The following is a 22,400-nucleotide window of genomic DNA, read 5'->3' as shown; positions in this document are numbered from 1 at the left end:
CTGGCCTACTAGCAATGATGACATCCATAGTCACGACATCTTGGCCCTGGGCTATGAGGGACAGGAAGGAGCCACGTCCTGGGCCTCCGGCCTCAGCTGACCTAGTGGGGAGGCGCCCCCAGGCTGGCCCCCGGGATGCAGCTGCAGGGAGGTGTCTGGGGTCCATGGGAGTCCATCAGACCTTCCAAGTGTCAAAGCCTTCTTCCTTCCCGGAGCAGATGACAGGCCCAGCAGCTGACAGCAAGTGCCACGTTAGCGCCGAATCACGCTTCCCAGATGTTCCTTCCGTACCCGCACCCTCGAGCCAGCTCCTCCTAAGACCTGAGGCAGGATGCCCAGACTCTCCCTTGGCCAAAGTCTGGGTCATCTGGCCCCAGCACCCCCCTCCCAAGGGCAGAAATTGCTCTACTACCTCTGCACACCTCCAAGGACCGAGAACTCCCCACCACGGGGCGCTAGGCCGGCTCATGAGCACGAGCTCTGCCTCCGGGAAGAGAATGCCCACCCTGGGCCCAGCTCTCGCTCTGCAGCCCCACAGATCAAACCTCCTTGGTTCCCCTTCGGATTCCATGGCAGGGAGTGGGGGCGGTGCTGGCTCAGGGTGGGAGGAGGGAGGCTTGGGGGCAGCACAGAGACAGGCGTGGACCTGGTGGGGTGGCTGCATCCCTGACTTCCCCACTGCCGCTTGCAGGTCCCTCCTTCCCAGGCCCCCGGGCACGGGACAGGGATGGCTGGCAATGTGCCAGAAACAGGCTTGATCTTGGTCACAAGCAAAAGCTGGAGGAGCTGCAGCTGCAGCTGCAGCCCTCCACGAGCTCACGTCCAACCACTGACCGATCTCAACGACCTTCCCCCGGGAAGGCTGCATGCCCAAGCCAGTTTCCAGTCCACATGAGCAGAAGCCCTACCCCTTTCTTTCCTGGGAGGCAAAGAATGTCGCGTGGGAGGGGGCCAGTGTTCCCACGGAGGACCCTTCCTCTGCTCGACGCTTGCAGGCGGTGGCCCCAACCTGAGGATGACTTCCCTGGGGTGCCCATCATGGTCCCGGCTGGTTATGACCAGTGCCACCGTGCCATGGTGAGGAGCCCCGGTCCAGAGGGAGGGAAAGAGCCCACCCAGAGTCTGTGGGAACACAGGTCCCCTGCACCCACTCCCTCCACCAGTGGAGCAGCTGGGTCTACTCCCCAAAGGCTCCGGCCAGGCCCGCTCCCACGAGCTCTCCCCTGGCTGAATGAGAGCCCCTCTGCGCCGTGGGCCTCTGCAGGGAAGGGGAGCAGGAGCTTCTTTCTCGAGATCCCACCCTCCTCCCCAGACTCCGATAGGTTCCCCAGGGCCCCAGGTTGCACACTTGCTCTGCGTGCTGTGAGGACCCAGAAATGAAAGAGGTGGCTTTGTGGTCCTCCAGAGGGTGGAGAGACTGCGGGCTAAACACCTCAAAACCCTGAGGCACGGCTGTGATTGAGAGAGGCCAGAAGCAGGGTCTAGCCCAGCCTGGGAATCAGGGTGGGCTTCCCAGAGGAGGTGACTGCTGAATGGGACCCTTGAAGGATGAGTAGGGATTCTCTAACTGAAGGGGGAAAGCATCAGAGTTTGCAACGGGAGCTTTTTCGGAGTCACAGACTAAGGGTCTGACCCCACCCGCAGCCCACAGCTGGGCCACATTTCGCCTCCTGATGAGTAAGGCGATCAGCTGACTGGGCAAGAGGGCTGAAGAGCAGTCCCAGGGCTCTCATCAGAGAGGTCAGCAGAGCGCTGCTAAGAACAGTTGCCCCCACGGCGTGCAGGGTGGAGTCCAGAAGCACAGGCTGCCCTTCCCTCCCACCCTCCATCTCTCCTGGGACGCCCGGGGCAGCTGCCCCCTGCGCACTGGCTCCCAAACCAGACTTCGATGGCTGCTTGGCCCAGGACCATCTCCAGTAAGTAGAACGTGGGTGTTTGGGAGTTTTCTGCCAAACTAGAGTTCCTCGGGAAGGGGGAGAAAGGAGTGTTGGGTTTCTTTGGCCAAACATGACTTCCTGATTTTAAGAAAAACCTAAGAGAAATTCTTACCATAGAAAGGAAAGCAACACATATGCATGTACACACCACACGCACGCCATACACACATCAAGATGCACACCTCACATGAACCCACACAGGCCCTTGGATTTCTCTGCTAGGATGTGGCGCTTACGAAACATTCTGCCATGTTCAGCATCAGTGAATCACACACACATGGATTCAGTTTTCCTTCAATGATGCCTGATTTAAGAAATTGAAGAATGAGGGGAGAGGAGGGTTTGGCAAAAAGCTAGTAGAGACTTGGAGGCCCTAGCTGGATCCAGATGCCGGGTTGACCCAACCCTGGTTCCTTGCGTCGCTCTTGTCTGGAGATGTGTGAAAACAAGGCTCAGCGGACTTCCCAGTGTTAGAAGCAAACTCCAGCCTCAATGGGGCCCAAACGCACCCCCCCCCCCCGCCGCCCACAGCACCTGCTGGGAACATCCTTGTAAATCTGCAGATGACATTGTGTCTATTTTATGGCAGAGGTGAAGAGTGTGGTAAATAACAGAGGTTGATGTAAGTCTAGAATCCCGGGGCATAGTGATGCCCCAGCAAGGTACCCAGCAGCATCCTAAGTGCCCAGTGAAAGGAAAAGGGCTTTGCAAACTCTGCTCCGGCCTCTGAGTGGGAGAGTGAAATGGGATTCCAAAGACGAGGGTGTGGCATGGACATTATTATGGCAGCATGTTGAATGAAAGAAAAATAAGAGGCAGACATTTTTGCAGAAGTAACAGGTATCCTCCAAGAAATTAAAGGAAGAGAGAGTTGACAATACCCTTTGGGTTAAACTATAAATTAAAAACAAAAGGGATCAGCGGGGCAACAGGTGGTATTACAGGGAGAAAATGGGAACGGAAGGCTCTTAGGCTCCAAAGGCTTGACTTCCCTAATGAAAGAAGGCATATTTATGCATGGAACCAGTCAGCAGTGGACCATGGAGAAGAGAGCTGGGCATGGCAGACCACTCAGCATCACCCAAGCACCACCCATGGGAGAGGGGGCCCTATTTCAAGGACATTGTGGTATGTGGCAGGTCTTAATCACCAGACTACAAGTCCCCATGCCCGTGGAATGTTTTCTAAATTTCATTTGAGGCTTTCATGTTCGAAGGTAGAAACAAGTCCCCTTGCAGTTGATTTTGTTTTTAGAAGAACATTTCAAATGGCAAATGCTTATAAGAAGGCATGCCTTGTCCAGGGGAGGGGAGAGACTTGAAGTCTGATGGACGTGCCCCTCCTTGAGACCTTAACATCTGCCGAGTTAAGGCGGCACCAATTTGCATGAGAGGTTCAGGGGCTTTCCGAGAGGAAAGAGACCAACACCCCCAACCCCAGTGCCCTGCAATTTGAGGTCAGGACCAGGGTATACTAGGATGCCCATGACCAAGGTCTGGCAGCATGAAAGACCCCCAGGGCTAATCTACTTGGAAAGAAAATGGACTCGGGGCTCAACCCCAGGGAGCGAAGCTCAGAGCATGACTGAAGCTGCTCTAAGGAGTAATGATGGAGCACTTTGTGTGATCTAAGAGCCAGAGCAGAGCATCCCTGTGGCTTGAGCCCCTTCTTGCCTTACATTTGCTTGAACCAAACCATGCAGGACCCATGTTCAACAGCGACACCATGTGGAAGGAACCAGAACAACAGAGCTAATGGCAAGATCAGATGTTCAGTTCTCTCTTTACCCACTTCTAAGCTGCCCTTGGCCAAGGGGGCGCAGGCCTCAAGAGGAAGACACCGGGCTTTCTGCTTGTACAGCATAGTAGGACCATATTCAGCCTATTCAGTTTCAAGTCAGTAGATAAAAACCAAGTGTAATTAAATTTGCCTCCGAAGATCCCTTAAGCGGTCCCTAAAGGTAAAGGTTCGTTTCATTTCATTCCATTCAAGACAGCCTTCCTCCCAGGTTTCTTTAGGTGATCCCCAGCAGAAGCAGCACACAAAACAACCCTCATCTTCCTGGCTTAGAATCACCACCGCTGCAGGAAGATGCTCCCACTGAGAGGCACATGGGAGCTGAGACGGGCTTAGTGTGAGGCCAACCAGCTCTCCCATGATACATTCACCCTGGGCATGGCTCTTAGAATGGGGAAGGCCGCCCGTCTCCTTTAAATTATTTTCTCGTTTTTGTAGCCTAGGTCATTGAATTCACTAAAGTTAAACATACACAGGATGGGACTCCACCCTGTGCAGCCGCAGAAATTAACTGAAAATGGCAAACCTGGACACCCACCCATCCCCTGGTTATACCAATAAATAAACTGTCCTGCCAGCAAACAGATTTAGCCAGTGGGCCGCCCAAGTGACGAGCCTACAGGAAGAAAGGCTCTGGCCTCTGTCCCCCTTGGCAATTTTATTTATCTCTGGGACTAAATTGTCATTTGATTTATTTGGTCGCCTCTTGCCGGCATCAGAGGACCAGTCGGCCAGGGATCACACACCCTGGGTCTGATGAATTCACTACTGAGAATGATAAGTACATTTACAGGAAAAAAAAAAAAAAAAAAAAAAAAACGGGGGTAGAATTAGGGTTGTGGAATGATAGGAGGATTTTGTTATCCACAATGTAATATGCTTATATAACTTTTTAAAGTACAAAACATTTAAAAAATTTTTATTTATATTATGGCTGCATCCATGGCCTATGGAAGGTCCCAGGCCAGGGATTGAATCCCAGCCCCAGCCGTGACCTACGCCACAGCTGTGGCAACACTGGGTCCTTTAACCCCTTGTGCACGGCCAGGGATCAAAGCTGTGACTTGACCTGAGCCATTGCAGTCTGATTCCTAACCCACTTCACCACAGTGGGAACTCCCAAAACATTTTAAAAAGACAACTAACCAGGAGCTCCCATCATGGCTCAGTGTGTTAAGAACCCGACTAGCATCCATGAGGATGTGGGTTCAACCTCTGGCCCCATTCAGTGGGTTAAGGATCTGGTGTTGCCGTGAACTGTGGTGTAGGTTGCAGACACGGCTCGGATCTGGTATTGCTGTGGCTGTGGTGCAGGCCTGCATCTACAGCTCCGATTCAACCCCTCGCCTGGGAACCTCCAAATGTCGCAGGTGTGGCCCTAAAAAGACAACAACAGCAAGAGAAGACAACTAACCAGCCTCCAAAGGTCAGTTCAAATGTTGGTCATGAAACTTCCCTGAGTTCTTCCTCAGCTTCCCTTCCACTGCTCTTTGTTCATTTAATAAGCATTTCTTAGGCACCTACTATGTAGCAGACCCTGTGAGATCCCTGAGAAAGAGACGAATCATATTCTTCAGAATTGCTATTATAGTAAGGGAGTTGTCTTTGTTCAGAAGGAATTCCTTGATGAGCCACTTTTGACCAGAAGCTGAGCAGCACCTCCACCCCACCCCACTCCAGGTTTAGGGCAGGAGGAGGTGCCTTTTATTTATTATTATTATTATTATTTTTACTCTTTTTGCCTCTTCTAGGGCCGCTCCTGTGGCATATGGAGGTTCCCAGGCTAAGGGTCTAATCAGAGCTATAGCCGCCGGCCTACACCACAGCCATAGCAATGCAGGATCCAAGCCGCATCTGCGGCCTACACCACCGCTCACGGCAACGCCGGATCCGTAACCCACTGAGCGAGGCCAGGGATCGAACCCGCAACCTCATGGTTCCTAGTCGGATTCGTTAACCAGTGTGCCACAACAGGAACTCCTGGAGGCCCTTCAAAGACAAGGAGGGCAGGATTTCTGGCTGGTCTTGGGAGAGGGGTAGAGGGAATGAAGGTGCGGACAGAGAAAAGAGGCCCCTGAGCTGGAAGATGCCAGATGGAGGGAAGAGTGACAGAGCTGGGCTCGACCCCAGGCCATGAGCCACTTCCCCCCCCCCCCACCCCGTTCCCATTCTCTGGAACAAAATATCTCTGTGGCTGTTTCCCTGCTGGCGGTGAGACCCTCCAAGGCAGGCATAGGGACTTCTCTCCCCTTGTGTCAACCGCACCATTACCGCCCGTACTGCTGTCCATCTCATCCCCTCTCTTTGCTTAGCTACTCAATTCCGGTCTTCTGCAAAAATCTCTCACACTGACCACCAGGTAGAGGTGAGTGTGAATGACAAGGGGGAAATGAACAGACCCCCCCCTCCCAGGATCTCATGTCAAAACACAGCAATGCACATGGCTCTTCTCCACAGAGGGGTCCTGGCAACTGGACCTACCCCTTGGAAGCAGCATGAGGGGCTGGTCCAGATATGAATGCTAATGTATTTCTACATTTGTATAGATACAAATCTGTATCTATTTGATATAGAAATTTCTTTCTATCGATATAGAAAATGGTATTTCTATCCCATCATGTGATAGGCCAGCCATGAGTGCGAATTCATTTAACCAACAACAGTGAGTCCAGCCAGGGTTACAACCAGTATCAGGAATGGAGAGAGGGCATCAGGAGTTATCAATAAATGAAAATCTGGGAGGACGTCACAGAAGAAACCTGATCTAGGTTTTGACCACAGAGCAGGACTTAACTAAGGGGAGAAGAGGGCATTCCTGGAAGGGGGGCAGGTGAGCCAGGGTGGTCCGTGGCATGTTTAGGGATTAAAGCGGTGACCGGCCTAATGTCAAGGGCTTGGCATCGGGAAGGGAGGCAGGTTCTTCTGAGAAAGAGGTGGGAGTATTTAGTCATGGGTGCCAGGCTTTGAGGCCCAGACTTGCAACTTATTGGAACTGAAACAAACGTGCTTTGATGTGTGTCCTCCTACTGCCCCGGAACAATCACACCACAGAAAAGCTCTGTCTCCTGGGGTGATGGCTTGGGGCCCTGAGACTGAAAAGCAGCCATCCTCATGCCAGGCTCTTTAGCCATCCAGCCAGAAGGCATGATCCCAAGACATCAGGGGTTCTTTTTTAAACCATTAGAACACTTGTGGCTATTTCACTGTTTGAGCCTTTTGGCAGTTCTGGTTCAGTAAACACGGCATGAGGGCTGACATAAGATTTTTCTAAGCATCTTTGGTGATTTGGCTCTGTTCTGAGTAACACCTTCACACCAGAGTGGATGTTTCTTAAGGAGAGGAATGCCTGGCCCTGGGGTGGCCAGGAACAAGAGCTCGGGAAACTGTGGGCAGTGGATGGGTGGATGATGGATGGATGGGTTACAGACCAGGTGAAGGTAAAGGACTGAGGGCTCAGGGACCGAGAGGCTGGGGGCTGGGAAATGTGTTATTTTCCCCCAAGAAGGTTTACTTCTCCCTTAGTAGGAAAGTTTTAAAGCACTTCCATTTTTCAGTGACACGGTTGCTCTGCAGCAGCCCAAACTGTATAATAAACACATGAAACATATGAATACACACTGGCTTTTCTCAAGTTAATACCACATTCCAATTCCAGCCAAGAGAGAGCACTTGAGTCTAGTGGCAAGAGACCAGGCCTTTGAAAGGCAGCACTCCGAGAGCTGGGTGGCCCCAAAGTCACTGGGGATGCGGGGCAAACGGAGGCCCAGGGTGAGAGCGCTTTCCCCAAGGTCACACGATGACTTGCAGTGGAAGCAGGTCTACGACCCAAGCCTCTGACTCTGAGTCCATGATTTTTTTTTTTTTTAAGTTAAATAACTTGCCCGAGATTCCACAGCTAGGAAATGGCAGGGCCAGGATGGGCACCCAGATCTGTCTGACTCCAGGGTCCACGCAAGGGCTTCTGCCTTTGAGGCATTTCCGTTTTGAATGAGAGGCAATGCCCAGGCAGTGTGTAAAGTCAGCAACAAAGGATGGTCAGGCTGCCTAACAATACTGCTGTAAAACTGGGGCGGCGGGGGGAGGGGGGGGGACCGGCAACAAAAACGCCCGTCCTTCCTCCATCTATGCATTTAACTTGGCTGAGGTGTAATTGTCTCTTTTCTCATCAGCCTCCCTCACAGCCTGTGAGCTAATCAGGGACAGACCCTCATTCATCCCTGTATCTTCAGTGCCTGGTACCCAAAAGGCACAGCGCATGATCGCTGACCTCATTAATTCACTGCGCAGGTTATTAATAAGCACGTACTATGTGCCAGGCATTTGGCAAAGTCCAGAGTGGAACCTCTACAGAATATTGTCTCTGCCTGCACAGAGTTTATGGTCCAGTGGGAGATAGAGAAACAAGCTGACAACTGAATACGAACAGAATAGCAACACAGAGCAAGAGCTGTGCTGGCAAAACGAGAGCGCGTGGTGGGGAGAGTGGAGGCAGGGGCGAAGGGGGACTGGTGGGGACAGCCTTTCTGAGGAGGTCACGTGGAAATTAAGATAGAAAGGAAGAGGAAGGCAAAGACATATAAAGTGTTGGGGAAGCGTGTTCCAGGCAGAAGGAGCAGCCTATGCAGAGACCCTGAGACTGGAGGGGGTTTGGTCTGCTTAGGAAACTGAGGGGTCAGGGAACTGGGAGTGAGTGAGGCATGAGATCAGATGGGGCACAGGTGGGGAGGATCCTGCAGGGCCTCCTACCGGTCAGGTTAAGGATGTGAGGGTTTGTTCTAAATTCCGCAGGAGGGGTTTGCACTGTGGTGCGTCGGTATCCGTGGCATCTCTGGAGCACTGGGATGCAGGTTCCTTCCCTGTGCCCCACCTGTGACATAGGTCACAACTTTGGCTTGGATCTGATCCCTGGCTCGGGAACGCCATATGCCACAAGGTGGTGAAAAAAGAAGGGGGAAAAAAAAAAAAAAAAGGTCATGGGTCCCACTGAAATGTTTAAGGTGAATGAAGAGCATAGCCCAGTTGGCTTTTCATGGAATCATTCTGGCCACCAGGTGGAGAACAGATGAGAGGGGCACCAAAGCCAGGAGACCAGTGAGGTTGGCGGGCATGATGCTGGGCTCTCGGGGGCAGGGAAGAATCAGCTGGAGTTGCTGATGGACCAGCTGCTGGGGAAAGAGGAGAAACAAGGAGGCTTGGATAGTGGGCAGATGGAGCTGCCACTCACAAGCAGAAAACGGAAGGAACTGGCTTGCGGGGTAAAAATCTCAAGCTGGCTACGCTAAATCGAAATCCTGTGAAACATCCTGCGGCGATTTGAGTATGTGCTCAGCGAGATCTGTTTTTGGAGGTGCTGGGGCTGGTGGAGGCATATTAAAGCCGCGAGGACAGATGAGAAAAGGCCTGAGACAGCGCCGCCGTAGAGGTTGCATAGAGGGAGAGGTGCTAGGATGGAGGGACAGAGAGCAGACAAAGCCGGAGACGTCAGGCCATAGGGCAGAGTGTTTCTAGAAGGAAAGAGTGGCCAACTGCTGTATCAAGTGTGTCGACTGCTGCAGAGAGGTCCCATCAATTAGGAACTCAGAGTGTCCTTTGGGTTTAGCAATGGGGAGGCTACTGGCGTGACCTTGACAGATTCCCTGACTCTGAGAATGACGTGAAAGGTGCATGGAAAGGAGACAATGACCGGAGTGGGTTGAGGCGTCAGGGAAGTCTTCCGGGGGGAGGTGGCCTTTCAGCAGAGCCTTGAAGGCTGAGTCCTGAGAGACCCAAATGCTGGGCACGAAGCTGAACTGAGCTCTTCTGTGTGCAGCAGAAAGTACCATCACCAGGCCTCCAGGGCCGGGGCAGCATTATCTCCACCCCCAGGGGCAAAGGGGAGAAGGGCTGGCTCATTCCTGGCAGCAGGTCGACTGGGGAGACTGAGGACCCTGCCCCAGGGGACGGAGCCCACTCCCTCCCCCAGGACTCAGGGGCTTGTCCACATCACTCCCTGCAGAGAAGTCCTGGGAGGTGAGGGCAAAGGGCTCTCAGGCATTGTCTGGAGCCACCAACTTGATACATATCTGGAAACTCTGAGACCTAGAGAGGGGCAGGGGCTGACTCAAGGCCACCAGCAGGTCAGTGGTAGGACCCTGGTGGTCTCCAAGGGTTTCCTGTGGCCTCACCTTAATGGGTAAAGACTGACTTCTCTAGCTTGGCGTTCAAGGTCGTTCATGATTGAGCAAGGACACACCCTCCAACCGCACATCCCCTCGGCTCGCCTCCCACCCTGTGATCAGCCCCCGAACGTTTCGCTCATGCAAATAGATGGCCCCGGGTAGGTGTTGTTATTCTCATTTTACAGATGAGAAGACTGAGGCACAGAGAAGTCTGATAACCTGTCCAAGGGCGGTACAGCAGACAGCCAGGCCAGGATATCACCCCATGAGTGTCCCCAAGGTCATCTTTTCCCCACACCCTGCTGCATCCACCCCAAAGAGCCCCTCCCTGGGAGCCATCCCTGAATGCCCTGGCCCCGAGCTACCCTGGAGTCAGGTCACATCCTAGGACTCTAAATCACTTGTTCAAGTCACTAAAATGTTCATGGAATGGGACTGAAATAACGGATGCCACTGAACAACTCAGGCTCCAGCGGCCTGTGACACTGCCTATTACCCATAAACCCCCACAATCACACCACCCAGAGCCTGCAGTCCAGCCACACACAGCAGGAGCAGGGCACCTAGAGACTCTGTATAGAGTCTGCTCCTCCAACCCCCTGCCCCAGACCTCCCGCCAAACACTCGCCTCTCACCTGGAGACCACCAGGGGTAGAATCAGCATCTTCAACATCCTCATCAGGAGCTCTCCAGGAAACTGGAAATAACTAATTTCCTGAAAACACAGCAAGGGCTGGGGTTAGAGCAGGCAGCGCAGACGTCCCAGTTTCTTTCCAATCTTCAAAGCACCATTTCAGCTGCATGCTCCTGTCTGGCACATGGACAGCAGAGTCCATGCAGAAAGCACTGGCTTGGGAGCCAAGCAGACTTGGGATCTAATCTTGGCCCCCTCTAATAGCTGTGTGGCCTTAAGCAAGCTACTCAACTTCTCTGAGTTTTTCCTCATCTGTAACACGAGGGTAATCACCACTCCGTAGGGCCATTAGGAGGCTTAAATGAGAAGATGCACATAAAGCACTTGGCAGAGGGTCTGGACGAGAGTAAACGGGCATCAATCCCAGTAAATAACCGCTCTCCCCCACCTCTGCACCATTCACCCACCTAGCTGTGCTGTAAGTCTGTCTCATGTAATAGATGACAAGTGGCGAGAGGGCAAGGCGCTGTAGCATTCACACATTCATTCACCCCATACTGTGCCAGGCATCAAACTGGGTACCCAAGAATGAATTAGGCACAGGTTCAGCACCAGAGAAGTTGTCAGTTTACTCTATGAAGAGACTGACACATAAACAGGCCAGGGCATTCTTGATTCAACTTCTCCTTCTGTACCGGGTCCCCTCTTTAGTGCCCTCCTCCCGACTTTCCTAGATTCTTATTAGCCCCTTGAAGCGTGGCTTCCATTTAAAATGCTAAATGAGAGCGAGAATGGGATTGGCTTGGTGAGACCCCACTCTGTATATTACAGAGCCCTTACTGGGCAGAGCTCTTGCCTCCAGCTTCCTCATAGGCTGCTGATTCCAGCCTATCCAGAGGGCCCTTAGATTAGAGCACCAAGTCCTTGCCCAATCAGCTGTCTCCAGAGTAACAGGTCCCAAGACTAGAAGCTGCCCGCTGAAGAGGAAGGGATCCCTAAGCCCAGTTACGTTTGAATTTCAGGGAAACAACAAATATTTGATCTTAAAGCCAGAAATGATTTGTTGCTTATCTGAAATTCAAATTTAACGGAGTGTGATGTTTTTAAATTTTTTAATTCAATTTTGCTGTTTCTGACATTACATTAGCTTGAGTCTGCTTTCCTCAGGAAGTAAGCTTGTGGGGTGAGGCCGGTACATGGGCTTACAAGCACCATCTGATTTAAATTTTTGTACTTGTAACTATTTTTTAAAACCAAAGCCAAACATAACCCTTGGTTACTGGTGTGATGCTTTGAAAAGCCCCAAATTATAGAATGTTGGTGCTGAGAAGGGGTTTTAAAGATCTTAAGGTTCAGCTGACTCATTTTATAGATGAGGAAGCTTGGCCAGGAGAGGGAGGTGCTTGCCCAGAGTGACCTAGCAACAGGGCAGGACCAGAAGTCAGGCCTCCTAGTCCTCATTTTCAATGCACCAGAGAATCTACCTTAAAAAAATAGACCCTGAAATTCCCGTCATGGCACAGTGGAAACGAATCCAACTAGTATCCGTGAGGTTGCAGGTTTGATCCCTGGCCTTGCTCAGTGGGTTAAGGATCCGGAGTTGCCATGAGCTGTGGAGTAGGTCACAGACCGTGACTCGGTTCTGGCGCTGCTGTGGCTCTGGCGTAGGTTGGCAGCTGTAGCTCCAATTCAACTCCTAGCCTGAGAACCTCCATATGCAGCGGGTGTGGCCCTAAAAAGACAAAAAAAGAGAAAAAAAAAAAGGTACCCATCCTGGAGTTCCCATCGTGGCTCAGTGGAAACAAATCTGACTAGCATCCATGAAGACGCAGTTTCGATCCCTGGCCTTGCTCAGTGGGTTAGGGTACCAGCGTTGCTGTGAGCTTTGGTGTTAAGTCATAGATGCAGCTCAAATTCCACAATGCTGTGGCATAGGCCGGGGGCTACAGTTCTGATTCGACCCCTAGCCTCAGAACCTCGATATGCCGTGGGTGCAGCCCTAAAAAGACAGACAGACACACACACACACACACACACACATACTACCCATCCTATGTCTTTTTAATTAATTTTAATCCACGTGTATATTCTTTAATTTAGATATCACTATCGTGATAAAAAGGTGGTCATTCCTCACCCATTTATATCCTCCAGTCCATGCCCCCAGCAGTGACCATTCTCAGCTCCTCTAGCCGTTTCCCGTAGTTTGGCTATTTGTAAATAATGTGGTTATTACGCTATTCCTGGATATGCCTTTTTGACATCTATTAACTTTCCTGCCACAACAAATGAGGGCTTTGTTCCTTTTCCCTTTTCTCTCCTATTGTTTCATCGTTATATCAATTTTGGTTAAATTCATCGTCAAAGTTTATAATGTTTTGATCACAAAATATTGTTCACTGTTGAGCCAGCCATATCTCCTTTCATTTTTTCCCCTAAAGGTAATAACTGACTGATTTTTCACTTACTTCCTTTTCTGTGAACCACTCATTAATCTCTTCCAAATGCCTGAGGGCCTGACAATAGTATTTTCTATGTATTCAAACACACAGGTCCCTTTTGAGACCCCTGGGACCTCATTCCAGGAGCTCCGCATCCTTCTGTCCAGGTTGGGCAGATTGTTCTTTAGGCCCAGAGGTTGTCACAGGTCTTGTCTTTGCTGTTGTTATGGGATGTTCTCCTGAATGGGATCCTTTCTTTCCTGGACCCCTTGCCTACTTGGTTTACCTTCTTGTTTTGCTGGAACATCTCCTTTGGTCACCTCCTCGTAAGGGTGAATGGGAGAGAAACTTCTGAGTTTTCCACAGCAAAAATGCCTTTATGCTATTTATGTCTAATAATAGATGGGCCATAAATGAGATCCTTAGTATAAAAGAAAGTCCCCTTCCTATTTCAAAACCATATCCTCTTTGACTTCTAGATTCTAGCGTTGCTTACAGTGCTTGGAGCCATTCTCACTCCCTCGTCTTTACATTAGATGAGTTTTATGCCCTCAGAACCACTCAAGGATCATCTGTTTATCTCCAGTTTTCTGTAATTTTCATGGTGATGTATCGTGGTAGGAGATTTCCCTCCTTTGTAAAAAATTCTTAGTGCTATGCATGCCTTTCACGTCTGAGAAACATTCCTGTTTTTCTCTGTGAAATTTTTCTGGAAGCTCTCTTTAAAGCTCTTATTAGTGGGTTCGATGTTGGACAGTTTCGTTTTCTTATAGTTCCTTTTTCTACTTACATTTCTTTTGCTTTTCCTTTCTGCGGGATTTGGGTCGCTTTATCTCAGCTATTGACATTTTTATCTTGGCTCCTCTACGTTTAATTTCCGAAATCGCTTTCTTGTTCTTGGGTTGTTTCTTCTTTTTTCATCCTGTTCTGTTTTACAGTCCCTATGTGTTTTCTCATATCTCTGGAGAACTGAAGTATTTTTTTAAGAGTTTAAGGGTTTTCTTCGACTCCCTGCATTGCCCCTGCTCCATTAGAGACCCACTGTCCTGTCTGCTTGGTCCCTGTCTTCCGCATTAGCAGCTTTGACTTTGGCTTCTGCTTGTGTGTAAGTGCGAGGCCCTCAACCTCTGTGTGCATGAGGGGAACCTGTCAACGAAGGCTCCTGAAGGAAGGCTTAATGCGGGAAGATCTGGCTTTTTCACTGGGTTGCAGGGGGGAGGGTGGGATGGGGAGGATTCTCCTTCTCAGCAGAATCTGGAGATCTTCTCTCTGAGCCTTGAGCAAGAGAAGTCCTACCTCTGGCTGGGTGAGGGGGGTGCTGTGCCTAAGCCCAGCTGACAGAAGCCTTAAAGGGATCCCACCCTCAGGATGCAGGTGTCCGTGAATTCGCTTGAAGCACGTGCCTCACCACCTCCCCTGCCCCAGCACACCCAGGGGGGCCTCATAGCCCTCGGTCAAGCTGCTCTGGTTGTTGGGACAGGCAGGGGGATAGAGATGGTGGAGGAGGAGTCCCCTGATTACTGGAAGAGACCTAGGGGTCTAACTGCTCTAGTCACAAAATTCTAACCCAAGGTTGATTTTCCCTGCATGCTCGACCCCTGCCTCCTGCAGCACCTTGCGCTTTCAAGTCCAGAGCGCTTCTGGAGTTCTCCCAGACAAACTCAAGTGGTATCTGCTTCTGCAGACACGAGACTTCATGCAGCTTCTTGTGTTCTACTAAGCGAGATCACTCAGCTCTATCCACTTCCCATCTGGTCTGATTTTTTGTCATTCCTCGACTTCTTTTCTCCAGTTTTGTCTCTTTGTCTATTGAATTTGTTCTTGGCAGTTTATACCTTAAAAAAAAAAAAAAATTCTAGGAGTTTCCATTGTGGCGCAGCAGAAACGAACCCAACTAGGAACCATGAGGTTGCAGGTTCGATCCCTGGCCTTGCTCAATGGGTTGAGGATCCAGTGTTGCCATGAGCTGTGGTGTAGGTCGCAGACGCGGCTCAGATCCTGTGTGGCTGTGGCTGTGGCATAGGCTGGCCGCTGTAGCTCCAATTTGACCCCTAGCCTGGGAACCTCCATATGCTGCAGGTGTTGCCCTGAACAGCAAAAAATAAATAAAATTCTGTTACTATAATTGTAGTGGTATCCCAGGAAGGAAAAGAAAATGGGTGCTATTGCAAATCCATCATCGTTTAACTGAAACTCTCAAAATGATCTATATTTTTAAATGAGATATTCATTTCCAGAGATAAATCCTGTGATGTTGTAAGCTCTTTTCACAAGTAGGACAGTCTACCATTTTGCATATTGTTTAGGATTTTTGCCTGTTGCATCAGCTTACAAAATAACAAGGGTTTGGTTTCTGAGTCACAGGCAGAGATCAAACAAACAATTCCTGGATTTCAAAGTAAGATGCTGAGAAAGCCAATTCCTGCCAAATAATTGTTCTAAGACTCCACATCTTTCCTTCAATTTATCTGGCAGGTTAATCCAGACCGGAACACATTCGCATTTCCAAGCAGATGGGGAAGGCAGCCTCGGCAGAGGAGGCCCCAGATGAGTCTGGCTTTTAATAACAGGCATTCCAATTTGTTTTCACAAAATAATCTTCCTGCAAGAGATATATCTTAGTTGCTGAGGAAAATCAAGGAAAGTGGCTTGTAGATTTGTTGTGCCTTTGCCAGTTTAATCCAACAATTTGTTGAGGGTTCTCTTGTGACCCTGAGCAAGGCTCACATTTTGGTTCAAGAAAGCCCACGGGATAATCAAATTGGAGTCTGATGGGAGAAATAGATTTTTAACAAGTGATTCTGAAGCAAGACTGCCAGCAGCTGGGTTCCAGCGGAGGAATGAGCATGGGGGGAGTGTGGAAAGAGCATCTTATTTCAGATGTGGGCAGGTTTGGAAGAATTTTTGTGAGATACGGAATAGCTGAGGGGCTTGGTGTAGGTAGGACTTGGATGGAGGAATGCAGTAACACCCACTGTACCCTGGCACTGATGGGTCCTTGTTTACTTCTTAACAGCAGCTCTAGCAGACATGGAGTCCCAGCCCCTCCGTTTTATAGAAAAGGAAACCGAGTGCTGAAAGAAAGATTGAATTTTGCCTTCGGCCACACTCGTAGCGTCAAAGTTCAGGGTTCCTCTGCCTCCGCAGTCCACGCGCCTCCCTAAATAACTGACAGCAGCTCAACGGCGTTACTGTAGCAGTAGTGGGCTCCATTCTCAGAGAAGGGTCTTTTCCTTTTAATGGAAGATGTAATCATATGCCTTGAGGCCCAGTTAGAGAGATTATGTTAGATGTCACTGAATTGTAGGAAGAGGAATTTGATAAAATAGGGAATCTTCCAGGAGCCCAGTGACAAAACCTCTCGCCTTGACCAAGCTCTAGACGGTCTATTCTGAGCCCGCTTTTCAACTAACTCATCCTTGGGCCTTGCCTTTGTCTTGCTACACCCATTTGTAGCAAAACCCCTGTTCATCAATTTCGTGAGAATCCCTCAACTCTGCCTTCAACAAAGATCCTGTTAAGTGGGTTTAGCAGGAATCACCCTACCCTACCCTCAAGGTCTCGTCTTAGTAATTTTCTATCCATTGAACCCCTCGCTATGCTCATTGGCTGTAGATCCCAACTGTCACCATCATATTCGGAGTCGAGCCTGGTCTCTCTCTCCTATTGCCATAGTCTTGAATAAAGTCCTCCTCCCCCTTGAACAAGTGTCAGGATAATCTTCCCTTCAGCCCTATGCGTGTCCTTCCCTCTCATTTAAGAGATGGGTGCTACATGAGAAAAGGCCCTTCCCCAGGCAAGGCTTCTTCCCGCTTGCAGTTACACAGACCAGAACCCTGGGGGCCTGCCTTGCCTCTCTGTTCCTCAACCCCACACCGGATCAGCTGCCCCATCCCGAAGCTTCCTCTTTTAGAAACAGCTCTCACGTGTGCTCCATTCATCCCTGTCATGTCTCACCCCACCCTTGGCCCCCTGCCTGTCCACCACCACTACCCCATCTTGCACTCAGCCCCAGAGGATGTCGCCAAGCTCAGGTCTGCCCATGTCATGGCCCTGCTCAAAGCTTGCTGTGGCTGCTCCCCGTCTGTGCTTGGTGAGGGGGTCCAGAGGCCTGATGGCCCCTGTCCTCCAGCCCCTGCCTCCCAGCATACATTCCAGCTGCCATGTACCACTTGCTCCAACACCCTGCAACTCTTTCCTGCTCCTCTGCCTTGCTCCTGCTCTTGCCTTTGCCTGGAACATCCTCTCTGGCTCTCTGTCCATGAGCTTCTTTAGGAGGTGTTCTCTGATGCCTGCTTTGCAAGCTTACAGACCCAATCTTCCCTTCCCGACAGGTCTAAGCTGGTGGTTATTCTAATGAGGTATCCTTGCTTCTCGCTCACCTGGAGATGCCAGCTTGTACCACTTCCCCTCTCACTCTAGCCCTGCAGTGCGTTTATCACACCCCCTTTACAGAGGAGAAAACTGGGACTCAGAGAGGCAAAGCGATCCCCCACTGTCATGTCATCAGGAAGCCACAGAGTGGGAATGTGACCCCCAGTCTCCCAGGCCCACCCAGCACTCTGAGATGGGGATGTGTGATGCCCACATGGCTGACCTGCGGTGAGAGGTGCCGGGTCCTCAGGAAGAAGCCAAGGAGGCAGCCCACGGTGACAGATAGCACAGACAGGATGAGCAGCCCGTTCCGCCGGCACACATCCCAACCTCGTGCCAGGATGGCACCCAGCACCATGGTGAGCCCAGCCTGCTGGCCCGGGGCACAGCACCATTCCCCGCACGGGAGGCCAGCCGGGCACAGGGTCCTGGCTGGGGGCTCTGGCTCCTCAGCCGGCAGGTAGTCAGGGTTACTAAGCACCAGTCGCCAGCCCCACAGCCATGGCTTGTGTGGCTGCCCCAGAGGGAAGTCACAATCCTATTACCAGCTGCATCATTAGGAGCCAGGAGCAGATTAGAGCCTGGGAAATTAGAGCAGGCCACGTGGTTGGGGGTTCCGACCTCAAAGCCAAGTGCTCCTCTTAAACGGGGGAGGGAACCAGGAACCGGTAGGAGAAAGGAGAGGAACATTTGGTTGGTTGGTTCGATTTTCACCTCCACTGCATTCCAGACAAATTAAAGGCAGGATGATAATTAGCAATAATAAATAATAATAAATACCTAACAAGGCCAGCCATCGCCAGCGTTAAGCATTAATTGTGCACCATGGGCTGTTCTAGGTTCACTTTACTGGTATTAGCACATTTAATCCTAACGCCAGCCTCTAGCAGGGAGTGCTCTAAGCACCTTTTTTTTTTTTTTTTTTTTTTTTTTGTCTTTTTGTCTTTTTGTCTTTTCAGGGCCGCTCCCGTGGCATATGGAGGTTCCCAGGCTAGGGGTTGAATTGGAGCTGTAGCTGCCGGCCTACACCACAACCACAGCAATGCGGGATCTGAGCCACATCTGCGACCTATACCACAGCTCACAGCAACGCCGGATCCTTACCCCACTGAGCGAAGCCAGGGATCGAACCTGCAACCTCATGGTTCCTAGTCGGATTCGTTAACCACTGAGCCATGATGGGAATGCCTAAGTATCCTTTTACAGACGAGGAAATGGGCAAAGAGAGGTTGAGCATGCTGTGGGGCAGGCCTGTTCTAGCGGCTGTACCTACGTGATTTCCATCAGGAAGTCATTCCTGCCATCCTCGGGGTTCAAACTTCGCTTTACTGGAAGGGAGATTGAGGCCCCAGGAGCCAGAGACCCTTGGTCATGGTCGCAGAGCTGGCAAATAGCAGAGTGGAATTCAGGCCTATGTTGGTTTGGTTTCTACCACCTGAGTAGGTGATGGGTTCAAGGGTGCTTCCCAGTATTGTGGGGAATGTAGGACCTGAGTTCTTACTCGGGCTCTGGCACCCACTGTGATATGTCTCCATCAGGGCTGCTTTAAGCCAAAAGCTGGGATCCCTGTAGGTTCCCAGGGCTTATTTTTTAGGGCTTTTTTTTTTTTTTCTTTTGTGGCTGTACCCATGGCATAGGAAAGTTCCCAGGCCAGGGATAGAATCTGAGCCACAGCTGCAGCAATGCCAGATGCTTAACCCACTGCACCAGGCCAGGGATCAAACCCACACCACTGCAGAGACAATGCTTGGATCCTTAACCCACTGTGCCACAGGGGGAACTCCAGAGTGCATTATTTTTAAAGATGACAGGGCCCAAGGGACCCACATTCAAGTCCCAGCACTGCCACATACTAGCTGTGTGATCCCGGACAAGCCATTTAAGTGCTCAGTGCCTTGTCTCCCTAATCAAGCAGACATAATGACAGCATCTCCTTCACTGGGGCTGGTGCAGCCTTCCACCGAGAAAGCAATGGGGAACTGTAAGCTGCCAAGCAGGGGGGCTGCTAGGCTCATCATCTATAGTTAGCATTTTTTGATAAAAGGTTTTTGGTTTTGTTTATGTTGTGTTTTTAGGGCTACACCTGCTGTATATGGAAGTCCCAGGCCAGGGGTCAATTTGGAGCTGCAGCTGCCAGCCACAGTCATGTGGGATCTGAGCCATGTCTGCAACCTACACCACAGCTCACGGCAACACCAGATCCTGCACCCACTGAGCGAGGCCAGGGATCAAACCCGAAACATCATGGATACTCGTCAGGTTCATTTCCGCAGGAACTCCTGTGTTTTGCTTTTTTGTGCATTTTGTTTTTTTTCTGTTTCTTGTGGCCTGGCCTGCCCTTTAAAGCCAGAGGGAATTAACTCTCGTCTATTTCACCAGGAGTCTGTAATCGCATTAGGGGCAGTCAGATGGCCGCAGGGTCTGCCCTAGGGGTAGGGTGTGCACAAGGCTGCCTCCCCTGACAAAGGGGATGGGAGGGGCGCAAGGAACAACGGGTCCAGGTGGAGGGGGTTGGGGTGCAGGCCCTGAAGCCATGGGCAAAGCTGCCATCTGAGAGAGGACCCTTAGATTCTGGGTCAACCAGCTCTGTGACTTTAACCCTGGACCTCCTTAGGAAGAGAGAAATGGCCCAGGTGCTAAGAATCCCTCGGTTCAACAACCCAATCCTCCAGGTCCCCCTGTTCTTTGCCAGTAGCTTTAGGGGTGAAGGGGGTAGATACAAGTCTGAGAGTCTTTTTTTAAAATCTTTTTAGGGCTGTACCTACAGCATATGGAGGCTCCCAGGCTAGGGGTCTAATCAGAGCTGCAGCTGCTGGCCTACACCCCAGCCACAGCAACGCCAGATCCGAGCCGCGTCTGCGACCTACACCACAGCTTGTGGCAATGCCAGATCCTTAACCCACTGTGTGAGGCCGGGGATGGAATCTGCATCCTCATGGATGCTGGTCAGATTCGTTTCTGCTGAGCCACAATGGGTACTCCTGAGTCTTTTTCTTCCTCTAGCTCCAACTCCTAAAACCAAGAATCTCCTGATGTACCTTGAACTCCAACTAATGCCTCATTTTCCAATCAACCAGGTGGTTTAGTTGCTACCTAGAAGAGAAAACATTCTGAGTAGCTGTTTGTATTTGCATTTTGATCAATGTCCAGGCCAGACCTTTAGCCATGAAGTAGGTGAGTCTTACTTTGCACTTCAGCTCCAAGACTCGGAATCCCATGGCGCCCCCGCAATAGTTCCTGTCTCCTGTCCCTTACACTCTGACAGGATTACCTCCCAGAGGCCAGGCCTTTCTTTCCATTGCTCCAACTGTCTTCAACAGGAAAAGTTACAATTCATTCAAGCTAATTTCTTCTAGCGCCATCTCACGTCCTCCTTCCTGGGTACTGGGGACCTAGCAGTGAGTTGACATAGTACTTGCTCTCAAGAGCTTATAAGAGAACTGAGGTAGTCTAAGAAAGGACTAATTCATACTAAAGTGTAAATGACTGATAAGGGCTTCCTAAGGATATTTGCAAATCAAATAAAAAGCTCCTGGATAAGAGCCCTTTAATAGCTCCCCATTGCCCACAGAATCAGTTGCCTTACAAGGTTACTAGATATGCAAACATCTTTGTCATAATTAAAAACAAGTCAGGAAATGCTAGATGAAACAAAGTTAAGCAGGCTCTTTTCTCCAGGACTCTTCAAAGTCAGACTGCTCAAGTTCACATCTTAGCTCTATCACTTACTAACTGTGTGACCTTAACGTCTCTATAAAATAGAAATAATACAGCAGTACTTTGTTCATAGGGTTGTGACGGGGGTCAAGTATGGTGATGCTTGCTATATCCTCAGAGCATTGCCTGGTGCCTTGCAGACACTTACAGGTAGTCACTATTCGTTTTAGCAGAGCCTTTACAAAACTAACATGTGTTGGGAGTCTCCCAGAGGGGGATAGAGAAGCGCAGCCCTCTTCTGGAGCAGAGAATTCCACGAGTCTGGTGTTTGGGGAATACACATTGGAACAGTGCAGCCTCCAGCCTCCAGGTTGAAGTCCCTGCTCCTTAGGGAAGAGGTTGAGGTCCGCAGGGGCTTGGATTTGCTCACATCTCCAGCAAATACTTCCTCTGCCTCGTTATACCTTGAGGTTTTATAATCCCAAACAATTTTGAGGTCCTCGAGCGCCGCGTCCTCTCTCGGGCCTCCACACCTGTGCCCATGCCGGCTCCTCTGCCTGGAATGTCCTCCTCTCGGTCTCTGAAGTCACAGGGCAAATGCCCCATCTTCCCTGAAGCCTTCTCTGACCACCCCGGATACACCCCCCTCCTCCTCCTCCCACTAACTCAGACCCTTCCGCAGTCAGCCCTGGGGATTAATCCCTTTGAAGTGGCTTTGACAAGGCACTAAAAATCTGTGAGACTAAAACTGTCTTTGTTTGTTACCATGACATCTGAAAACAGTGCATCATCTTCAGAGTTACAGGGGGATCTCCGGGGCCCCAAGGAGCAGGGGGTTACCCTCCAGAGCAGCTGAAACGGATGGGCAGCAGGAAGTCTCTTGGGAGACTTGAGCTGCTCTGATTAAGATGCTGTGGACAGAGGAGATCAACAGTGGCATTAAAAACGAGACCAGAATCACAGGTGCAGCTGCCCCACTCTGCAGAAGTGAGTTTGCCATTGAGCCGTTTCTCCGACCAGCAGCTCTCTGCCGGGATGGAGGCCACCAGCCTCGATTTATTCACTCTTAAGGATTCTCCAGGGCCAGAAGAGGGGCTGACTCAGCCCTGGAAGGTGGGTGTAGGAAGGCTTCTTGGAGGAGGGGTCATTTAGTCAGAGACCTAAATAAGTCAGGAGTTAGCCGGGGAAGAGGGTATGTTTTTTGAGGGGAAGGGTTGTGCCAAAGAGGGGCCCAGGCTTGAGGTTTGGGGGCTGCCTCTGGGAACCCGCAGCTCAGGAGGCTGGAGCGCCAGCAGACCTGGGGCCTCACCCCTTCCACCGTGTATCAAAGTGAGTTTAGATTGAGCGCTCGGAGCTCCCAGCTGGGTTTATGGGGATGACAGCTCTGGGTGTGCTGGCTGCT

General features: G+C 50.7%; 1 protein-coding gene across 1 annotated transcript in view; it reads right to left on the bottom strand.

The window, feature by feature from the left end:
- The window catches only part of SLC1A7 (solute carrier family 1 member 7), a 50,350-nt gene extending 29,791 nt beyond the window's left edge, over positions 1-20,559 (bottom strand). The window contains exons 1-3 of the mRNA XM_021096614.2: positions 20,527-20,559; positions 17,565-17,855; positions 10,528-10,607 (exon numbers count right to left, since the gene is read on the bottom strand). Coding sequence (XP_020952273.2) covers positions 10,528-10,607; positions 17,565-17,855; positions 20,527-20,559 — 404 coding nt within the window. The remainder of the gene's footprint in view (positions 1-10,527; positions 10,608-17,564; positions 17,856-20,526) is intronic.
- Between the last annotated feature and the right edge of the window lie 1,841 nt (positions 20,560-22,400).

Source organism: Sus scrofa, chromosome 6 (assembly GCF_054392235.1).
Source record: "Sus scrofa isolate SSC_HxYL_T2T_F1_AM1 chromosome 6, Sscrofa_HxYL_maternal_Yorkshire_Landrace_v2.0, whole genome shotgun sequence".
NCBI classification, from domain to species: Eukaryota; Metazoa; Chordata; class Mammalia; order Artiodactyla; family Suidae; genus Sus; species Sus scrofa.
This window is presented reverse-complemented; position numbering and strand designations above follow the sequence as displayed.